The sequence below is a fragment of the Aphis gossypii genome, chromosome 1, assembly GCF_020184175.1.
Source record: "Aphis gossypii isolate Hap1 chromosome 1, ASM2018417v2, whole genome shotgun sequence".
NCBI lineage: Eukaryota > Metazoa > Arthropoda > Insecta > Hemiptera > Aphididae > Aphis > Aphis gossypii.
Window position 1 is genome coordinate 57,540,816 of NC_065530.1, and position 24,091 is coordinate 57,564,906.

The following is a 24,091-nucleotide window of genomic DNA, read 5'->3' on the forward strand; positions in this document are numbered from 1 at the left end:
AAATGATGTGATTTTATAAGATATAATAATATTGTTATGATTGAAAATTAAAATATACTTATTTAACACATTATTACATTTATCATTTATAATATTTTGATATAAATATATCAAATATAAGAACTTATTAATAAACTTTGATTAATGCATGATACGCCGATTCACACAAAACATTATGAATTATTATGATAGCATCGAATTCATTTCTAAGTTTAATGATAGATAATATGTAGGTACAAACTCACTAAAGACAGGGCTACCTACTAAGTATTAATACGTATTAAGTTATATTTCTCCTTTCGGATTGATGTACATAATTTATAATTTTGATGCTTGCTCGTGTATATCGAATTACAGTTTATTATTTTGTATTATAATTAGGCAGGCACCATTATTATTATTTTTATCTAATTATTTATAATGTATTTTCATTCAATTATCTATACACCCCGTTTTTTAAGTATTTAAGCTAATGATATTAGCAGCTAAAAATGGAAGAAAAAATTCAGTTAAAAACTCGTATTTATACATCAATAATTTTTGAGGACTACAATGTTTAATTTTTTAATTCATTGATGTATACATATAAATATTAATAAATATACATGAGTATGATTTTTTATGTATGTATAATTTATTATTGGCAGAAGACTTATAATCAAAATTAAGTTGTTGTATATAATATATCCAGTAAAAAATGTAAATACTATTTGCATCCTACTATAATTTTCGTGGGTACCTTATTTAATTTGTATTTCGTTTTCAAATGTTCTTCGTGATGTATTGATTAGGTGGTTTTGGGATTTGATATTATGTTGCAAAATATATTTCCTTATATTATAAATTACGATAAAAAAATATATCACATGGATAGATTTTGATCCTGATGCCTGGTTCATAATCAATAACGAGCAAATTTTCATTTATTATCATTACGTCAACAAAAATTACTTGTATAGTATATCGGTATATCTTGTATCGGCTCTAAGTGCAGCGACTATTATATATCAGAGGTCTGGGGTGGCCAACATTAACGTGTTAGTGAGTCACATGGACAAATTATGCTAATTATGCTAAGAGCTAAAATGTTTATAAATAAATTTTATATAATTTGATAAATTTTTATAAATGCTTACCAAAAAAATTAAAATTCATAATAGTAAGTAAATTTTGTTTTTATAAATAAGACTCGAGCCACATCTGACTATGATGAGAGCCACACGCGGCTCGCGAGCACCAAGTTGCCTACCCCTATAGAACTATAGAAGTATAAACTTATATTATAACCTTCTATTATTTATTATTTTTATTATATTATTGACTTAATTGATTTTTTAATAGATTGAAATGATTTGCTTTTTTGTTATATTTGACTAAGACATGTTTGATTGACTATCATGATTATAATACTTATGTAATATAATATATTACATATATTATTAAGTTATTGCGTTTTTATTAGAATTTAGATTCATTTTAATTTGTTTGTTTGTTTTTTTTTTTATATCATAGTTTTATACGTTTAATAAACATATTTTATTATATTTATTATTTGTTTAAGAACACTTGATTAAAATGCACGAATTGCGTCTCTGACGCAACGATATTCGTGTACACTTTTTATGGAAGTCAACTAATGTGTTCCTGTATAGTAGGAAAGTATTGAACGTATTTAACATTTTTTATCTTTTATAAAAGAAGTTTAAATTTGTTTTATTACCATTAAAATGATATATTTATTTTTTATTTAATATTTAAAGCATTGATTGTATGTTCGAATACATATACATAAATGTTATTTTTGTTTCCGTTGTACATAATATTATATATTAAATTGTATTTTCATTTTAACTTAAATTTTCATATCGCCATAATTTTTTTTATTAGATTGTAAAATAATAACTGTATGGATTTCAAAAATTAAATTTCACATCAATTCCGGTTTGTCAAAATTATTTTTAAAATAACGTGATTAATCACTTTTAGTTTATATAAAGAGTAAATAATCTCTTATACATATGCTATAATGATCTATTTAAACTAGAATTCCCATTAGACAAATAATTTAAACTGATACGAGTGAAACTACAACATTTGAGTTATTGTTTCACTTATTATAATATAAAAGTAGCATCTATACAATTGTTGCAGAATATATAAAAAAAAAACACGTAGTGCATACAATTAACATTTTCTACTGCTTACCAATTACTACAATAAAATACAAATATACATTAATTTAATTTTCAAAAATTATTATTTTAAGATAACAGTTTATTTTTTTAATTAATTACGATAAATTAAAAATTATATAGGTACTAAAATTTACTAATTTATTGGCCCATCAATTGTAAATTTGTTTGGACATATACATGGCATACCTCTTACCTATATATTATATTTGAAAAAATAAAGAATAATAACTATCTTGTATTAATTTATAAAAAATTAAAAAGATTATAAATTATTTCGGAAATTCTGTTGGATTTTATTTTTGTGCTTGGTCTAGCTCGTCTTCATCTGAGTGTCATTTGTTATGTGTGTTTATTTATTTATGTATTTTTTATTTTTATTTTACTATTATTGAAATGGCAAATTATTGGGTGAGAATGGATGAATTTTAGTCATATAAATAATTCAGGGAGAATGAGTTTATTAATTCTGAAGCTGTATAAGTAGATGATAATAAAATTTAGTGTACTACCTAGTTTTTCCGAACAATTTTCAGGCAAATTTGAAATCCATTTCCGGTGACGTCCTTCAGAATGTTTCAAATATTCTTGCCTTGCAATAGGCGACTATCTAATTTTTATCTTCTGTAGTGGTCAGTCTCTTAAAAGTAGTTGGATAACTATCACTACATTATTGTCGGGGTATAACGATAAATTTATATTGTCATTTTTGTCTATTTGTTGAATTATGTATGTTTCTGAATCTATTTAGCTAAGTATTTCTACATTGATATTTAAATTTTGATATTTTTTTTTTAATGTTACATCATTAAACAAGTTTAAATTTTGTTTCACGAATGTGAGTTTAGCTATCCTAGGATTTAGTAATTCATTTCTGCGTTTTTTATGAATAAAACTTTAAATACCGAATCGTTCAGTAGCAGCATTAGTATCTGGGTTAGAAATTATACAGTATGCTATACTTGATAGACAAAATGATCTACAAATGCCTTTTTACCATAATGCAGGATTCATATCTTTTGCAGAAATATAAATAAAGTTGTGTAGTTAAATTTTTATTCTTATGGCATTTCGATAAAATGTAGTACTTTTATAAAATTCATAAATAAATTGATTGATATTTCCACTTTTAGGAGTATAATATATTCATATTTCTCTTTTTGATTTTTTACTTGAGAGAATTATTGATACTATTTACTATTACATTAATTAAAATTACTATTACATTTACATAAATAATAAATTGTTAAGCTTTTGATTGCGCGTCTTATCACTCTTATCTAATTATCAATTATGATAGCCCATTTTTGAGCGGTAGACGGTAATATAGCATTCGCAATATTGGTATATTATGATAACAAAATTAATGTAAATAAAAATAAATAATAAAAATTGTTGTAAAATATTATATCTATAGGTATTATGTATATTATATAATCCATAATAAAATGAGTGCACACTCAAACAATTACAAGTCAATATGATAATAGCGTGGTACGTTCAAACGATATAATATGTAGTATACTGTTTAGGTATTTAGTCAACCCAGCGTGTATTAATTAAAACATCTCTTGGAACTGCATTTTGTATGCGTTAGTTATTATAGGTATTAAGGTACTTACTGTGACATCGTTAAAGATGGATTAAATTTGAATTTATGTGTTTCGATTATACAAATGCTATACTTTTGTTTTTTCTTTGAATCCATAAATCGTTTTCAGCTATAACATCAATCAGTGGTGTATTTACGGGGGGGGGGGGGTTAACCCCCTCAGAAAAAAAGTTATTTAATGTTAAATAAATATTTTATTACGGGTTTTCTAATGATTTAACGATATAGATAGATATAGACTGTTTATTTATAACTATCTAAGACAGGTTAGTTGGGTTATTTTGGTGTGGAGTATCGCTGTGTTTTCTTAATTGCAATTTGTGTTACTCAGATAGGGTTTTTAAAATTTGAACCTCCTCCATCTAAGAAATTATTGAAAATATGCCACTGGCATCAATATAATAGAGTATAACAGATATAGAATATTCTATGGTCAGTATCCGAGTTAACTTTTTGTCAAGCTTGTGTTATGTATAGGACGTATAAATCATGTATCATAGAATACCTACATGTACAGTAGTCACGTCGTTTTGTGTCAACACGATTATTCAACAAAAATTATAAAAACATATTATCATACTCTCTATTGTTGAGATGAAAAATTGAGAATTTATCTATCGTATCATTATAATAGCAATTTTTTTTCATATCCTACCCTAATTATAAAAAAAAATGTTTAGCATCCTATGTAATGAGTATTGGGTAAGTACCTAGTTACTAGTAGGTATAAAAAATTTTTCTTTTCAGATGATTTAACAAATCATGTAGGCGTATATCGATAATATAAATTATAAAGTATATATATTATATATTTTAAATTTTTTTTTACTTAATATGTAGAATAACAACTCTGCAGCGAGTAGATGATTGATTTTCTAATTGTTCCACAATTAATTAATATTATTTTAAAATGTCTATAGTAATTATAATTGTTATTAATAATTAATAACTTATAAATTAATAAAATTTCGAATGATTCGCCCTTATAATGATTTTAGTATAATTGATCAATATTAAAATTATACTTGTACCTCGTAGATAGTAAAAATAAATTACACAAGCAGAGTAAACTATAGGTATTCTAACTCTACAATCTATAATTTATAATATATATATATGTATATTATTATATAGTAGGTAGATTTGATCAACAATCGTGTATACTATCCGCTGTGTAATTGCACGAATGAATGCGCACATAGGCTATACTTGACTGTACACACATGTATGATAAACATGAATCGAACAATGAACCATATTTATTAGAATATGTGACAGCGTCAAATGTGATAGTTGATAAATACAATTTAACTTACAATTTTTAAAAACATAATTTGATATATTGCTATTGTAAGCGAGGTCCCTAGCAAATCGTTGTTCGGGGTAACCACGCTTTAAAATGAATATGTCTAACGACAAGTGGACTGTATGTATGATTAAGATATATATATTGTGTATAGATAATGAGATGTATTAAAATATAATATAACAAAGTCAATATAAATTATCAATTAATACATCAAGATATAATTGTATGAAATTACAATACAATTATTACAACAAATTATACCAATATATATAAAAGAAACAATAAAACAAAATATATTAAACAAAGTTATAAAAAATTGTACCGATATATATATATATAAAAAACAATAAACAACAAAGTTCTTACCGCGTACTGCGCCACTGCAACAGCCGACAAAACACCAATAATTACGTGGAAATTACCAACGCAAAAGAATACGGTGACTAGCGAGCCAAACGGTCGCGGCGGCCCATATATATAGGGACCGTCGTGGATAGATCAGCAGCGGGGGAGGGGGTGTCGCGTCTAGAATATTCGAGTTTGTCGCAGTGGCCCAGGCGCGTTTATCGAATGATCGAGAATATCGTCGATCATTCCAGAGCTGTATCCAACATCCTCCCGCCTTTGAAAGGATGCTTTCAAAATTACAAAATAAACAAATAATGAATAATGAATTGTACATCTTGTACCACTTTACATTAAATAGATGAAAATGATAAAAAATACAAAAAAAACTGGTTGATAGAAGAACCTTCTGATCGGGACACAGGCAGCTTCACCACTTCCAAATGGACTGCCTTTACTGACAGACACACAAATAGAGCAAGATAAGCCTTGTTAGTCTTAGCACCTCGTCGACGGCTTTCTTTCACAATAAACGGTCCACCGTAATCCATGCCAACGAATGCGAATGGTCTATGAGGCTGTACTCGTACTGGTGGCAGGTCTGCCATGACTGGTTGTGGGCAAGCAGCTCTATGGCGCACACATCTAACACATGTATGTATAATTTTCCGAATGGCTGCACGTCCTGACACAATCCAATATTTATTTTGAATCATAGCCATAACTAATTTTGGACCGGCATGTAGAAGTCTCATATGATAATGGATTATGATTAACTGCGTAACATGAGCAGCCTTAGGGAGCAACACCGGATGCTTAGCTTCCTCGGTCAGAAGCGAAAAACGAAGTCGACCGCCGACACGTATTAATCCTTCCTTGTCTAAATATGGTGACAACTGAGCAAGTGAATTGGGGGTTATCGATGCCGATGTATTTTCTAACTGCTTCCGTAAGTCTTCCCAATAAAAATTTTGCGTAAGCTTAATGATGTTAAGAAGTGTTCGAATTGAGTTCAATTTGAGTAAGTGGGCCGCTGCTTACAGGCCTCCGTTTGCAACGGTCGATGAGGCGCCATACATACGCGAGTGTTCGCTGCATTCTCGTTAATGACGAAAAACGACGGAAGATCTCTTCTGATTCTTTACATTTAAGAATATGCAACACACACTTGACTGGTTGTTTGTAATCTGGAAGTTGCTCGGAAGGAAGTCTTGTTAAAGTTTGACTCGGCCATTGTTCTTCAGGCTGCCGTAAGAATTCCGGACCGTTCAAATGCAACGGCGAAGCAACTAATTGGCTTGGGAGTAGCCCTCTTGATGCCGGGTCCGCTGCATTTTTCGTAGTTTTTACGTGATTCCACTCACATTGTGGCAGTAGCTCCTTTATTTTGTTTACTCTATTTGTAACAAATATTTTAAAATCCTTGGGCTCGGCCTTTAACCATGACAAAACAATCGTTGAATCAGAGAATGCTTTGATGCTTTGTACAGATACTAATTCCTTTAACAGTGACATCTTATGTGAAAGGAGACGTGCTAACAAAAGTGCGGCACATAGTTCTAACCGGGGTATGGTCAAAGACTTATCGATCTTGGATGTCTTTAGCGGAGCAACCTTTGACTTGCAAGCAATGAAATGCACTTTAATAAGACCTTGATTGTCCGTTACTCGTAGAAAGACCGTCGCAGCATAACCCCTTTGTGACGCATCTGCAAACCCCACTAACTGAGCCTTTATGCATTTTCCAATGCTAATATGACGAAGTAACTTCAAGTGCGCCAACGATGTAAGTTCTTCTATGAACATATTCCACTTGGAAGAGATCTCATTGGAAATTGGAGTGTCAAAGTTCAGTCCTTGACGCCATAGCTCTTGCATTAGGCACTTAGCCCAGAAAACCATTGGGCCTAATGTTCCAATGGGATCATATAATCGAGCGAGGACTGATAGTACTGATCGCTTTGTAGGTTGCATCTCTGTAATATTTGACCTGTATCCGAATGTATCTCCATACGGGTCCCAGTAAAGTCCCAATATTTTTATAGCCAGTCCAGAATGAGGTTCATAGTATGGGCTACTGGCGCAGTCCTCCTTCGCAATGCCTTCCAATACTTCGGGGCAATTACTGGCCCATTTACTGAGCTGAAAACAGCCTTTCTGTAACAGCCCAACGACTTGACATTGAACCTTCAATATGCCTTCCCTTGTATCGGCCCCTGCAATAATGTCATCCACATAGGTATATGACCGCAGAAATTGCCTTGCCAATGGAAATTCTGGACCATTATCTTGTTCCAACTGGAGAAGACAGCGAATTGCTAAAAACGGTGCTGAATTTATACCATAGGTAACAGTGCACAACTCATATTCCTGTACTTGCTCGTGTGGTGAACGTCTCCAAAGAATGTGTTGGTAAACACGGTCTTCTTTTCGAACGAATATTTGTCGATACATCTTAACTATGTCCGCTATGAATATGTACTTATAGAATCGACAACGCAACAAAATGTCACCGATATCGGTTTGCAATTTAGACCCAGTTGCTAAGCAGTCGTTTAGAGAACGTCCCGACGAAGAAGGGGCGGAGGCATCAAAAACAACTCTAATTTTTATATCATTCTCCTTCCGTTTTACAACTGCGTGATGTGGTATGAAATATTCTCCGGTGCGTTCAGCCAACTTCATATGGCCTAGTGCAATATATTCATCCATAAAATCACGATAGGCGTTATATAGCTCTTCGTCCTTACTTAGGCGACGTTCAAGATTATATAAGCGATTCAGAGCTAATGCCCGGGACGATCCTAGGCCTAATGAATGAGCGTCATGCTTTGTATTTCCCTTATCCATTGAACTAGAAATTATGGATTTGAAAGGCAAAGCAACATGGAATCTTCCATTACAATCCCGCGATACTGTTTCTTGAAAATGTCTTTCACATGCTTCATCTTCTGTGCTTGGGCTATGGTTTATATCAAGTTCTTCAACTTCCCAAAATCGCTGTAAAAGCTCACCTATATTTTGATTATCTGATGCCGCATGAACCACCAACGATGAAGCCGTAGAGTATTCTCTTGACCCTTCTATGGCTCCGACTATTACCCATCCAAACTGTGTGTTCAATGCTGACGGCAGACCGGGACTATGGACAATGTCCGATCGCGATCGCAAGATGAATGGATATAAATCCCCTCCAATCAGCATGTCTACTGAACCTGGTACATCAAAATCGGGGTCAGCGAGTGGAAGATGCCCGTATCGCTCACGAATTGAAATGGGTAATTTTTGATTCGGCATAAGAGCGGTGATTTTTGGTAATATTACAATGTTGGTGGCCGATATTTGCGGTGCATCATACAACAAAGGAATAAAGCTACAATTGGTTGAACCCTTAACAGTTCGTACGGGCTGCTGTGCCATACCACTAACCTCTACTCGTCCCTTATGACGTGGTAAACCAAGTTGGATCGCACACTGATTGGTAATGGCCGAAATTTGTGATCCAGTATCTAATAAAGCTCGCACTGGCACCAGCTCACCAGATTGGTCTCGTATTCTCACTATCGCCGTAGCCAGTACAACACTAACATCCGATTTCACAGCGCCAGAAAAGTTAGTAGCTGTACAGTTCTGATCCGTGGTGCTTTCAATCGGTTTTGAAATTGCCATTGTATTAGGTGTTGATGTTTTCCCTGAACCCTTATGTTTTGAATCTAAATGGAGCAATACACTGTGTCGTCCTTCACAAGTTTTGCACAAGTACGCCGACTTACAGGAGTTTGCTTCATGATCCGGACGTAGACAAACAAAACATAATTCTTTCTTAATGACAAACTCCCGCCGTTCGGCGACCGATTTCCTCTTGAACATTAAACATCGAAATAACGGGTGATCACGATCGCAAAACGCACATTTGTTCTTGGCAGTGGCAGTAGTCGATAATGAAGTCTTCACGGACGTCTGGCCGCCCTTGCCCTTTCTAGAACTACTGTTGCCCACTGACAGCGTACCCGTGTTAGCGCCGACGTTTTCTAAAATCTTACACCGATTCGCAGCAAAATCCAACAGTTCGTCCAGCTTCGGTATGCTTTCTTGAGGTACACTTGCTTCAAATAATCGACGAGTATCAGGATCAATGACGCGGGCTCCGATGTAGAATAGCAAGAAACCAGACAAATCAACAACACCAAGTGCCTTTAGCGCAGCCACATTCTCACGAAAAGTATTAACAAAAGATGATAACGAGGATACCGATTCCCGTTGTAAACGTTCAAATGAAAATAATTTATCACAATGTGCTGTAGCAAGAAGCCGCTTGTTATCATAACGATCCCGAAGCGCACACCAGGCGATTACATAATTATCTGAGGTTAGTGGAACTGATTTGACAATGTTCAAGGCCGATCCTGATAAGCAAGACACCAAATAATGAAAGCGCTCTATATCCGTTATTGACCGATTTTCATGCACTAGTGACGTGAACATATCGCGAAACGCGCACCAATTTAAAAGACTACCGTCGAATTTTGGAAGCTCAATCTTCGGCAACGACAGCGATGCACGAGAATTATACGTATTTTCGCGTTCTACGATTGCACCTTGATGTGTAATTGAAGGATATCCACGTAATTTCGAAAACACCACTTGAATTTCTCCGCACATTTTTTCCATGTCCTCAGTAATTTCTAAATCTGAACTTGTAAATTCGTCAGACCTGTTTAATTCAACCAGTGAAGAAAGAACATTTCCTTGCTCCGCTTCAAACGACTTAACCGCACGTTCTAATGTCCCGTGACGTGCGAAAAATATTGGTCGTTTATGCTCATCCGTGTCCGCTTCCATAGCCAGTGCATGTATTTTCCGTATTGAATTTAACGCCGCGTCCCTTGCGACGCGTGCTCGCGTTAATTCTTGTTTCGAAGATTTTGAAGGTGCCATATTGATAACAAAATATCCGGAACGAAGGTCCAAAAAATGTAAGCGAGGTCCCTAGCAAATCGTTGTTCGGGGTAACCACGCTTTAAAATGAATATGTCTAACGACAAGTGGACTGTATGTATGATTAAGATATATATATTGTGTATAGACAATGAGATGTATTAAAATATAATATAACAAAGTCAATATAAATTATCAATTAATACATCAAGATATAATTGTATGAAATTACAATACAATTATTACAACAAATTATACCAATATATATAAAAGAAAGAAATAATAAAACAAAATATATTAAACAAAGTTATAAAAAATTGTACCGATATATATATATATAAAAAACAATAAACAACAAAGTTCTTACCGCGTACTGCGCCACTGCAACAGCCGACAAAACACCAATAATTACGTGGAAATTACCAACGCAAAAGAATACGGTGACTAGCGGGTCAAACGGTCGCGGCGGCCCATATATATAGGGACCGTCGTGGATAGATCAGCAGCGGGGGAGGGGGTGTCGCGTCTAGAATATTCGAGTTTGTCGCAGTGGCCCAGGCGCGTTTATCGAATGATCGAGAATATCGTCGATCATTCCAGAGCTGTATCCAACAGCTATTAATTAGAAATATATTATATAGAAGTATTATATTATATGATATTAATCCTACTGAAATTATTAATTTTTATGTTAGTTATTTAAAACTGTGATACTGGAAATACAAGAGTAAATTTTGATGCATTGCATATTTGCATTTATATTTGTGTAGATTCCTACTTAAATATACAAACATAATTGAGTAAAAATATAGGTTAGGTAGGTATCTAATTATATATTTGTTTTTTTGTTAGTACGTAATTATTTTAAAAAAAAAATATTGAAAATATAATATCTATAATATAGCACCTATCTACATAAAAATATTATTATGTTAAAGGTATATTTTTATTTAAAATTAAATTGTAATAGGTACCTACCTAATCATATTATTTTACTTTAACAAGTATTTTTACTTACTTGATTTCTATATTATTTATATTTTAATTACATTTGGACAATAATTTATTGTTATATATATATATATATATATTTGTATTATAAAAGAAATGATGAGAACATCATAATTAAATAGTAATAGTAGCATATGAACTAGAACAGATTTTATTTTTATTTATATTCCATAGTAGGTATTGAATACTAAATTGTACATGTATTATGTATTGTATAAAATGTGAACACTGTGTGCATGTGTGCGTGCGTGCGTGCATACTGCATGTGGGTCCATTAGTGACTCAACAGAAAATCAAAACAATCTTCTAGTAGAGTAGTTGCCGCCTTAGCGTGACCTTGGATGAACTTGGTCTACACGACCGCCCTGGCACGATCAGTAAGTGCATTGATCCTTTTTCGAGACGGTCGTCCTCATTTGAGGTCAGCACCAAAACTTCCTACACGTAATAATAATATAGATGGTGTGTTTATACTAGGGTCATAAACATAATAAATAATATACATATAGTAAATAGGTACTATACTATATACATATTATTGGTAAAGAGAAAATGTGTAAGTATGAGAATTTTAAATAAAAAATATTACATAAATTTTTATTACATTTATAAATTCAGCAACTCATCTATAATATAATACCTATTAGGTATGTTACATTAAGTTTAGAACTTAAAAATGAATGTTATTACATATTAATTTCTATTTTATGTTTCATTTGTATTCCGATAATGATTTAGGTATTAAGATTAAACCTATACACTTTCCATATAGTATTTCCAGATTCTAAAAATGTACATCTAAATTAAATTATAATTACATATTGTACATTATAATAATTTAATTTTAGTAAAAAAAAAAAAAAAAATTATAAAAATATAGCCAACATAAACTTGTTCAATAATCTTACACTCTTTTTTTTTTAGAAAAACTATAAGTAAAAATATAAACAAACTTTATTTTTGAAACCTAAGTTTGGGTTAAGAATGTCTGCTCACTGTTTGTTTTCTCTATATTTGACCCACTATAGTAATGTGTCAAACTAGAGTTCAGCTGAACGAATATTGTGTTGTCATCATTAATATTATTTAAATTGACATATCATGAAACACAAAATTAAGAAAATAATTTGAATTTGTATACAAATAAACGTATACTTTGTCTTTTTTTGACATTAAATTTTTTTTTACAAATTATGAGTAGGTACTTACGTAAAATATTGAAATGTTTGTATAAAAAATTCAATATGCAAACACATATTAGGTTTTTAACTTTAAGTTTAATAAATTACCAATTCATTGATCACTATAATATTAAAGATAATAATACAATATTAATTTTACTAAAGACAAATTTTCTATGTTATGCTTGGGCCAGAAAGAAGAAATAACCACTATAATACTAACATCTTCTTTAATTTAATTTAATTTATATTACAAAATATAGATGATACTAATTAATATAAATAAGTGTTTACATTAATTTTAATAAAAATCAAAAAAATAGTTACTTTAGACGTAAAATTTAACCGATTAAAAACGTATTCCCCTTTATTTATACTATAATAATGAATCTATGTTTACATTTATGAGTATAATATATTAATAATTCGTTCATTGAAAATATTGACCTAGACAACATTTAAATTGTGAAGTATACCTACTTGTTACTACCTAACAGCTTTCTAACATAATCAATCATATTATTTTGCAATGTTTCTTAAAACTTATTCAAGTTTCCTTCACGATCTCCAAGTATTGTTAACATTAAAATAACTGTTTTAAAATATTTTAATATTGAAACTTTTAAGTTTCAATATATTTTTAATAATTTTTAATATTTTTAAGTTTATTTATTCAATGTGTATTTGTATAAAAATTATATTCAGTATATCCGTAGTTGTTTTTCTAAAATAGATTGAATTTGTACATAATAATTAAATTATTTAAAAATTAAAATTTAATTTAATTAAGTATATGCGTATCATTTTAAAATGGCATATTGAATATACAAAAAAATATAATTAATAAGAATTTAGTAGTAACTGTGTTTATTTTTAATGATAAAACCCGATGATAAATAATTATAGTATCTTACAATTTTAAATTGATTTTTGTTTCTTAGTGGCTTAATTAGAATAGTTATTTCATTATTCATTTAAACACATATTAATAATAATCTAGAGGATGGATCGCCAACCAGATTTAAAATTTCAAGTGTAGCTTACTTGTTTGAAAAGGTTAGCGACCCCTGCTCTAGAGTCTAGAATCTAGATATTATATATCAGTAAAATTGTTTAAGACAAAAATACGTTTAATGTATATTGCAGTTAATATAGTATATTTGTAATTGTAGATCTCTTTGATTCGATCAAAATAAGTAGATAATTGCATCAGAATAAAAAGTTACAATTTAAAAAGTGTAGGTGATTTAAGCATGCGTTTTAAATTTTTAAATAAATTATGAAGAGTTCTGTCAATGGATAGTCTCCCTCCTCATGAAAGTAATGTCATGTAATTTTTAGTATCTATTATATTTTATCAAATTTGCTTATTGTACACATGATACAGATTGTAAATATATTTAATAAAAAAAAAAAATAAATTATGATCATGAAATTGTAGTTGAATTGTTTACAAATTTTGGACACATTTTTTTAAAAGTACTTTCTTTGTTAATTTATATTTTAACTAAATTCACTAGACTCGGATTTGATTTAAGATATTTTAATATTTAAAACTGTTTGTGATTACGTTAAATAATATTATATTTTGATATCTGATTATTAAACTTGTATGGTTTCATTAGTAATATTCTGTAGATAGATAACACATTTACTCATATTTAGCCTAAAAAAAATGTAATCTAACAAATTTAAAAAAAAATTAATGATTATAATATTTGTATGATTAATTTTTGATTATTTGGAATATTTAACTAATTAATGGATATTTGAATTTTTTTTATGCAATTATTTGTTTATTTGTAATTAGATTTAAATACACTATGCTCGTTTTAGTACAAACTTTTTCATTTCTGGTTGAATAAATACCATTTTTTATATTTTAAAACTTTTAAAGTAATTTTAGATTCTGAGCGGAGTGATGAATGTATTGATTTAATAGTTATGTATATTTTGTGTCTGGTATTACATTTTAGGGCAGTAAAAGTGGTTAAATTTTCAAATTTGAAGGTGGTTTTTAGTAGAAAATTGTATCTTGTCAGTACCTTGGGAAGTCAAAATATGATGGTCATTAATTTGATGATAACATTATTCGAAGGCAGCTTAAAACTTTTACATATTATACTTCAAATTTCACTTTACGGAATCATATTTTCCAAGTATGAAAATCATATTTAGACACTACAAAATCTATTCACTTTTTTATGATAAGGTGGTACTCAAAAGTTAATAACAATAATATAATAATATGGTATAAAGTATATTTATTGTTATTAAAATAAATAAATATTGATAATATAATTAATGCAATGTATTCAGCTAAAATTGATTCAACCTATCGTAATATTATTAGTAAATTAAATTATTTTAATAGCAACATCTAAAAATATATCATGAAATTTGCTTGGTGATACAACGTAGGCTTATTCACCATCTTCATTCAGAATCATTATTAGTATACATCATTGGATTCAAATTTAATACATTCATTGTAGTGACCTATTTGAAACCTACTATATGGTAAAGTGATACGGCTTGCCCACTTTTTTATTCTGTGATTATTCTATACATAAATTTAAATTTAAATATTGTATTTTAAGGTTTTAATGCATTAAATCATTTTTATAGGGCATTTTCTTAGTTTTTTTAAGGTGTTAAATTCCGAGCATTACTTATTTATATATATTTTTTATGTTTATAAAAAGAAGCTACATTGTATATACGTGTATAGCTAATTTGTACGTGACATACATTCTATCTACGTATTCGATAAAATATTTGTGACATATGATTATATATGAAACAAATTTGTTCTGATTTTATACAACTCAACCGCGACAGACTCCTAGATAATAAATCTGTGTTTATTATAACGATATTATGTATGTATTAATAAAAAATAATAGATAGAAAGCCGCAAAAAATGTGGTGGTAGGTTGGTATAAACGTTGGGTTGGAGCAGTAAAACGGTATTTTCAAATGTTTGGCTTCGGTGGTAGCGTTGCTGCGATGGTCCGTAACGACGGCGAATGGGAAGTAGTTGGCGTGTATAATTTAAACGTATTAATATAATGAATCTTGATTTGATGATGATGAAAAAAGCAACATTTATTTCTTTTATATTTACAGCTAGAAACGTTTATTTATACTTGGATTATCAGAGTTATTTATTTGGGAATACACAATAAATAATAATATGGTTTTAATATCTTGGTGTAGGGTGTATTTTGTGTTAGGTATTTAGTGAGTCACTATTCTGATAGCATTTTTAACATCGCACCAGTATAAATAACAAAATATACTTAATATCTATATTTTATAAGTGATTATGCAAGGTATGTATTATTTAAAAAAAGTTATTTCTATAAATTTTAAAGAAGAAAATAGTTGGTAATATATAGAGAAATAAATATATAATACGTATACCTATAAACCGCTTTTTTATGTTTTGAATTTGAATGTTATAATTGTGGATTTGAAAAAAAGATTTTAAGTAGAGCTTGGTTTATCAAAGATTAAATAAATTCTGAATTAACATATACTGTTCTTCAGTTTACGAGATTTTATTGATAATAATTTTATTTACAATTCAAAAACCTATCACAGTAGTATTTCAATTTTTAATAAGTTAATAATTAATTTATGGGCCGTACTATATACAACTCTAAGAGTGATAATTTGTTTTAGTACTTCAAAAATCGTTTAACTAATAGTTATCCTTTGATTAAAATAAATATTTAAAGAAAATACACAATTTTATTTTAAAGTTAATGTAATTTACCTAAGTTATATACAGTTAAAAGGAGGGATTCGAGGATGATTAGCACTCCTAGTTTTGAAATTAGCACACGCATTATTATAACAATTTTAAAGATATATACTAGTGAAAGTATTCTTTTCAACGAATTTATACGAAGTACCTAGAAGGTTCATCAACTACAGTTATTTTACCGAAATTGCGCCATTACCTTATGTGTTTTGTGCATTAAGAAAGAGGGTCAACAATTTATAAGCTTTTCAATTATATAAGCAATTCTGTGAATCTGTAATTGACGATAATAAATTATAAGCATTATAATAATACTATGAAGTTTTGTTTATTTTTATTTACGAGAAGGTTAACACATTTTTTTATTGGTAAAGACTTAAAGATAATTTACATGTCATGATAATATAATCATGACCTATCATCGATATTTCAAATAAAAATTCGTGTCATGAAGTTTTACTTATACTATACCTTTTATATTTTGAAAACATAATTCGTATACAGTGTTATTACTTATTATTATTGTACTGATGTTTTTTATTCATGATTCTTTTCATTAAAACAATAAATATTATAAAATTATTTTTTTAATAAGATTTTATCTTTCATCTTTCTCTAAATAGTAACAAGTAATAAAATAGTGTTAACTTAATTCAGTTTAGACTTACTAATATTTAGGTTAAATTTAAGTAATTCTGAAAGGTGTTTGTGTTCCAAAAGTTATAGTTTTGAAACATAAATAAAATATTTTTAGCAACTAAAATAATTAAAAATGTATATTTATTAATAAGCGTATAAGTTAGATGACCAAATTATTAAGCATTGTATTTATTTTAACAAATATTAATAATAATATTTCAAAATACTTCTAGATACCTTTATGATTATGATTTATGAATGAAAAAAGAGTTTGCTAGTTTTTATAATAAACAAAGATTTTTTTATACCTTGTGCTAAGACTATTTCGTTTATGATAAATTTAGGATCATTCTAAATAAATAACAAGGAGATGCACTTTGTGTGTACATGCCAGTTCATACTCTTTATAATGATCTTTTATTATTATTAATATTATTATGAACGCATTTTTTTCGTCATCGTCGTTTCTCCATCCTTTTTACTTATTATTCCCCTTTTTCCTTGTATTCATCCATACTGCTACCATGAAAACCAACAGGCAACAACGAAACAATGTCAACGATCCGTGAGCTCCTCCCACCATGGCCCCACAGGCTCGCCATCCCAAGATCGATTTTATTTGGTGCTTATCAAACACTACACGGACAATTGTGATTTTTATATACCTATGTACCTATATAAGTATATGTTGATATGTAAATATGTAATGTGTGAAAAGTAAGTGGCCAATGTTATTATGATAGGTTAGGATACAAGTTTAAAACATTTTTCTAATTAAAAGAAACGATAATTCTTTGTATAGGAACACAATTTATGTGAGCCACTTGAAAGAGTGTGTTTGCATATACCACAAATATTCAGTTTTAAAATAGCTTTATTCTATAAAATTTGTTTTAAGTATTGTAATTATTATAAATATATATATATATATATATATGTAATAATACTACAGTAGGTACTATTATAGGACAATTACTAATAAGTCAATACTAACATGTTGCATGAATTAGAATAAATAGTTAAGTTAAAGAGGTATAGAATAATTTAATAAAGATCGTATTTTGAGAGACAAGAGCATTTCATTTCAGGAACTTGGGAAATAATTAAAAAAAAATGTAGCTATTTTAGCTTTTAAGGTTCAAAAAAAAAAAAAATAAAAATAATAATTATAAATACATTACTACAAACGTCAATTATTATTTGTTAAATATTCATCATAAATATAATTGGAATAGCGTCGTAAAAAAAATATTGTTTACTGGAAAAATTATCCGATTTTAGATTAAACTTGCATTTCGGTTATCACCTTTACAAATAGAATATATTATTAGAAAGCCAGTGATTTATACTTTTTTAATTGTATACAATTATAATAATTAAAAGTTTAAAGCTAAGGTATGGGTTTCTAGGAATTCTTTAACTAACATTGACTAAACTTTAACACATTTTTTTACCATAAATGAGACAAATTCTGTATCATATTTCGGACATGTATAAGATTTATTAATTGTTATAATATATTAGTCGTTTGAGACTTTATAATCTTAACGTTATGTGTATTTTAATATTTTAAAACAAATTAAGATAATTTTTAATGTGTAAAATAGAAAAATATTAATTTAGATTATTAGGTTGATAAATGTTTAAATAGTAGGTATATTTTTATACACTGATTCAAAAGTTATATATTATAGAAAAAGTTAACAATATTTTATTTGAATGTAAAGAATCAGCATCATAATAGTAGTACAACCTGAACAGTGTGAACACGCCTAAGAATGTTTTATACACTCTCTATCTGTAAAGAGTATTGGGAACATAACCATTCTGTTTACCATTCAATAGTAAACGTATTTCAGTATTTGTCCTTAATTTCTAATATTATCATAGAAATTATTCGTATGTAGATATACAGTGAAATGGGATAAATTATATTTTAAAATGGTAAGAATATGCGTGTTTAAACCTTTTATCATTTATGTATTACTTACGAATTTGTTCAACCATGCCAACATAATCAAAAATAAAATATAAATATAGGTAACAACATATTTATTGTAATATATTTTACTCCCATTTACGTAATCATTCATTTTTGTAGGTGTCCATATATACAATTGTGATATAAATTCATAAAATATAAGAAAATAAAATTGTTTTTGTAATATTGTAATTATTAACTAGTGATATATTTTATGCAATGAATTATTTGATGAAAAAATATTTAGAAAAATAATTTTATAATTTATACAAATAATATTATTATTTTACATACTATACATATTGTAAAATTAATTTAAAAGTAGGTATTTGTGCATATTTTATATTATTACATAGTACAATTTAATTATTTACCTTTATGTATATGCGTCTACCGTCTATCTACTTAATAATATATTTTAATAATTAGACAAAATTTCACATTTATTTAAAATAATATACTAAATAATATTTTAATGCATTTGGTATGTATGCTTATATTTGTAGTTTAAACAGTTATGGTATTATTACGTTTTTGTGCCTACTAGTTTCTACCATATTGAATTCGATTAACAACACACGTAATTTGGACATATTTTTCTTTAATTTATTAACTAAAAACTAAACGTTAATAAAACTATACGAATTTAAATTTAATATTTTATTGTTATTAGATAGATATTTAAATTATAATAAATCAACCGCCATAAGATTTTAAACAAATACATTTATGTAAAAATTTGTTTGTACAAAAAAAATAAAATTGTTATTGCTTTTTTTTAAAAATAATTTTATTGATTCAAAAAGTAATTATATAGTTTATTGTAATTGTTTTAGGTTTATATAAAAAATTAGATTTATACGTTTGGTTAATAGTTTAAGTTGATTTGAAATAATTAATGTAGCTTTAGGTATATTATTTAAGGTACACTGTAGTAAATCAAGCTAAGCTCAGAAATGTTTTATCAAATGTAATGTATTGGTGTATTTATTTAAATAAGTGCACCATTTTCTTAAACCTTTTTTTTGTAGTACTTGAATTATTTGCAGTGGGGCAGTTTGTACATTTTATGTTTATGCTTGGGGTACTTATCATATTATACATAGGTACCTACTACCTATATTATATCACTCAAATATCAGCCTCTGTATCATGCCCATTCATTTTTAGTTTATTAAATATTAATTTCATATATTTGTAAAAATAAGATGTAGAAATAAAAAAAGACCAAACAACCAAGATCGTTTAACTAAAAAATAGTTATTGATAAACCTTAGTTAACGACTTAGTGTAGTTGTTCTGTGTTCATTACTAATTACTCACAATCAGATAAGATATTACCAGTACTACAAATACAAAATAAGTGGGTGAATATTAGATAGATTGTTATCTTTTTCGGCAAAAACCTGGGTATAATCAAAAGGACATAGGTATTTCGAACAACTAGAATGTTAACTGTTCACACAAGATCAAAAAATCCACCAACTTAAAATTAATGGATTGATCTTCTTTAAGTATAGATTAGATATAATAACTTTATTTCATCTATAGTAAGAGAAAATCCAAAAATAATTTATAAATAAATAAATAGGAAATCGCTTTGTAAAATCAAATTTATTAAACTACGATAAAATGATTTTATAGGTATTTACGTTTTGTATCGATATGAGGTAGTTATAATATATACTGTAGAAAAATTATCAATAAGTATTATATATCTATTACAGTTTTTATTTGAATTTCTAAATCATAATTAATAGAAGTCTTATTTTACAATGATATAGATAAATTATTCAACCATCATTAAATAATTATTATTTATCGTATTAAACTATTATAAAATTATGGTATATTACAAAATAAACGTTTAATTAAACAGTAGCTTATAAAGTTCCAAAGTTAGTTGTTTCGTTTACTATTTTTGGGTGTAAAATCGTAGGTAAAATGGCAATAGAATTGATTAATCCTAACCTAACCGCATAGAGGAAACGGATGTTATAACAAGGTTAATGGGTCACTCCCCTCTTATGATAAACCAAAGGGTATGTGTGAAATATTCGAGAAGGTTGTATGATAATCAAGAATATACATAATATGTACCTACAACGGTACACTCAACCGGTTTTGTGAATGGCTTCATGCTGATTTTTTATACGTTAGTACAACGACTGAACATATTTTTAAAATGAAATAAAACATCGATTGTGATTAGTTGGCAACTACAACACATATTATACAATATCGGTAACCAATTATTCTTTTTTTTTCATTGAATTCATTCTATTGTTTTTTTTTTAAATGTATGTAGTTGTTTCTTTTATTTGGTTTCTCATTTATTACTACCAATACATAATTATACTTCCTAACAAAAATCCTTTCACTATATTAATTACAGTAGTATACCAGTAGGTATATGCTACAATGGATCTACCGCATTCATTTTCTAATCAAACATCAGTTATATGATTGATATAAAAAATAAAAGACATCATTTGTTATAATAATTATCGAGTCAAGAAATCAATAATTTTTACATGAAATAGTAACCATTATCAAGTCATGTTTAATTGACGCACGATCAATGGTTAACACTTTAACAGGACGTAGTAAATGAATGTATTGCCACTATTGTAAAAACGCATAAAAGATTAAATTTTAAGTTAAGAAGAATTAATTTAGTTCTTTTTTAGTATTTGAGTGAATTACTTATTATTAAGTTTAAAGGTAAACATATTATTTAAGGCCCTACGTCCGTTTTCTTAATATTTCGATTTTGAATCAAATATATAATATACAAACAATTCATAGTATTATATAATATGAATTTAGACAGTGGTGCACTCAAGATGTTGTTAGTAATTATTGTTATACCTGTTATATATTTCACAGTTTTAAAATGCATTTACGTAATGACAAAATCATAATACTAAGCACCCACATATCCATTGAGGTATAAATAATTTGTTTGTATATACGAGATAAAATTAAGATTTAATACTTAGTATTATGTAACATCCATAATAAGCAAAAAATCAGTACAGAATAAATTACAATCTGGTATTCGTTTCGCTTCGTTTATCCAGGCACAGGATAGTGGATATTGAATTATTATGATGATAAATAATCATTTAAATTATTTTTAGTAGAGTTAAGTATGATATTATTTTTTTTCTCGAATCATACTATATAATAGAATTTAAATTTCCGGTTTTGTTTGTTAGTTGTTTAAGTTAAATATTATAAGTATTAAATTTATGATGTAACTATAAACTCTTTTACTCCTTTTTACACAACATTCAATATATTTTGTTAATTTACATACGTGTATGTTGTGTTGCAATATAGTGCCGTGTAAATATTAATAATAGTATATTATTATTATTTATTATTAACTAAAGAATAATATATTATATTATGGTACAATATTCAACATATTATATTTCTTTACTAGGACCTTATCATTGTATCATATTATTCTTATAATCATTAGATTATTGTTTGATATATTTTATTAAACCAATAATATATTGTACAGCGTTTGAAATAAAGTATGAAATATAATAGTTTTTTTTTTTTTTTTTAAGTTGCTTAATATTATTTACATTATAGAGTTAAACTAAAGAATATAATATAATATTATATTGATATTGTTTGAAAATTAAAAACTTGCCGATTATATTATAACAAATATTTTATTAATAATATTTTATAATATTAGATACTCTTCTGAATTTCATCACTTTGGCTAAAGATAGTGTATTGGGAATAATTGTTATGTTTTTTTTTTTTAAATGAACAAATTGTATAAATAAATAATAAATATGTAAAAAAAAATTCATATTTTAAATTTTTTAAATTTTAAATGTTTTCTTAATAATATATTATAAATATATATTATGTTATTTTATAAATTTAAGAATATTTTTAAACTATCTTGTCATGTCTAGGTATAATTTTACTAATAAATTATGACATTTAATTTTTTTTTTTTCAAATGGATTACCGTCAAACATATTATATTTATTTAAATCTGGTTTATATATAGTCTACAGGGTGTACATTTAATATCAACAACAATTTTACTTAAGTATAACCTTGATCATTGTATATATGTATATAATATAGTGTAAAATCTACTAGTGTACGCACTACTTCCAATGTAAATTATCTAATGATCCATCTACAACAACCAATTTACTAAATAAAGCTAACCCTGTTACCTCCTTCCAAAATCAACGGCCGCCTAGCCCAAAAATGGCGCACTTACTTAATAAATTCTAAGTCACTATTAATCTCTTGATTTCCCTACTAACTACTTTTTTAGAGAAAATATTGCTCTCTAACAATTAAAAATAGACCATGTAATATCCTTCAGACGACCTTAATAATTCTGTCGTGGAATGCTAATGGATAAGTTCACTAAAAACCTGAATTCTATGTCTTCATCTAAATAAACTTCATTGATACTCCATTTTACTTTTCAGTGAGGCAAACCTAACACTAAACTCTCCTTTTAACATATCTGACTATTTAATATATCGCTGTAACCTTTCCGATAACTCCAGCATCCTCAAATTTTACAAATTTATTAGTAGCAAATCTTGAACCACTCATATATTGAAGACTCATTATCTTTAAAAGTTAACAGTAAACCAATTTGTTTTTCTACAAAACATCCCTTTCATCTAAGATCCTAAACATATTAAACAACCTAAAGAACAATAAGTCCCTTAAACACAAACTTGATAATCAATACAATTGTTATAAATATACTTATGAAAACAGTCATACATTTACAACAATATAATTCATTTATCGCATATTCCATACATTAGAAAACACTCAATCATCATACTTATACACAAGCCAGGTAAACTTTATAGTTCCCTTTTCTCATATAGACCTTATAAAAACCTCCCAAATTTCTCTAAAATACTGAAAAAAATGATCTTAAGAAAACAAATTACATGATACTAAATAATAATAAAAAAATCACTCCAAATACACAATTCGGCTTTAGGAAAAAGAATGATTCTCTCCACCAACTACACAGACTAGTCGAAAATACCAAACCACAGTAAATAAAAAAAAACATCGCTTAAAAACACAAACAA

The 24,091-nt window shown here is 27.9% G+C and overlaps 3 protein-coding genes across 6 annotated transcripts in view; 1 reads left to right on the top strand and 2 right to left on the bottom strand.

The window, feature by feature from the left end:
- LOC114119573 (cordon-bleu protein-like 1) overlaps positions 1-24,091 on the bottom strand; it is a 102,622-nt gene that overhangs the window by 68,867 nt on the left and 9,664 nt on the right. The gene's annotated exons all lie outside the window — the stretch shown is intronic.
- LOC114119591 (cationic amino acid transporter 3) overlaps positions 1-24,091 on the top strand; it is a 137,354-nt gene that overhangs the window by 11,328 nt on the left and 101,935 nt on the right. The gene's annotated exons all lie outside the window — the stretch shown is intronic.
- LOC126549265 (uncharacterized) lies at positions 5,247-11,035 on the bottom strand. Of its 2 annotated transcripts, none has more exons than XM_050197934.1 (2): positions 10,764-11,035; positions 5,247-10,493 (listed from the first exon to the last, which is right to left on the bottom strand). In XM_050197934.1, exon 2 carries the CDS (start codon positions 10,394-10,396, stop codon positions 6,449-6,451), a length of 3,948 nt encoding a protein of 1,315 aa, XP_050053891.1. In that variant the 5' UTR covers positions 10,397-10,493; positions 10,764-11,035; the 3' UTR covers positions 5,247-6,448. The 2 variants fall into 2 exon arrangements, with proteins under 2 accessions (XP_050053891.1, XP_050053892.1); XM_050197935.1 differs by having other exon boundaries at positions 5,247-7,756; positions 7,835-11,035.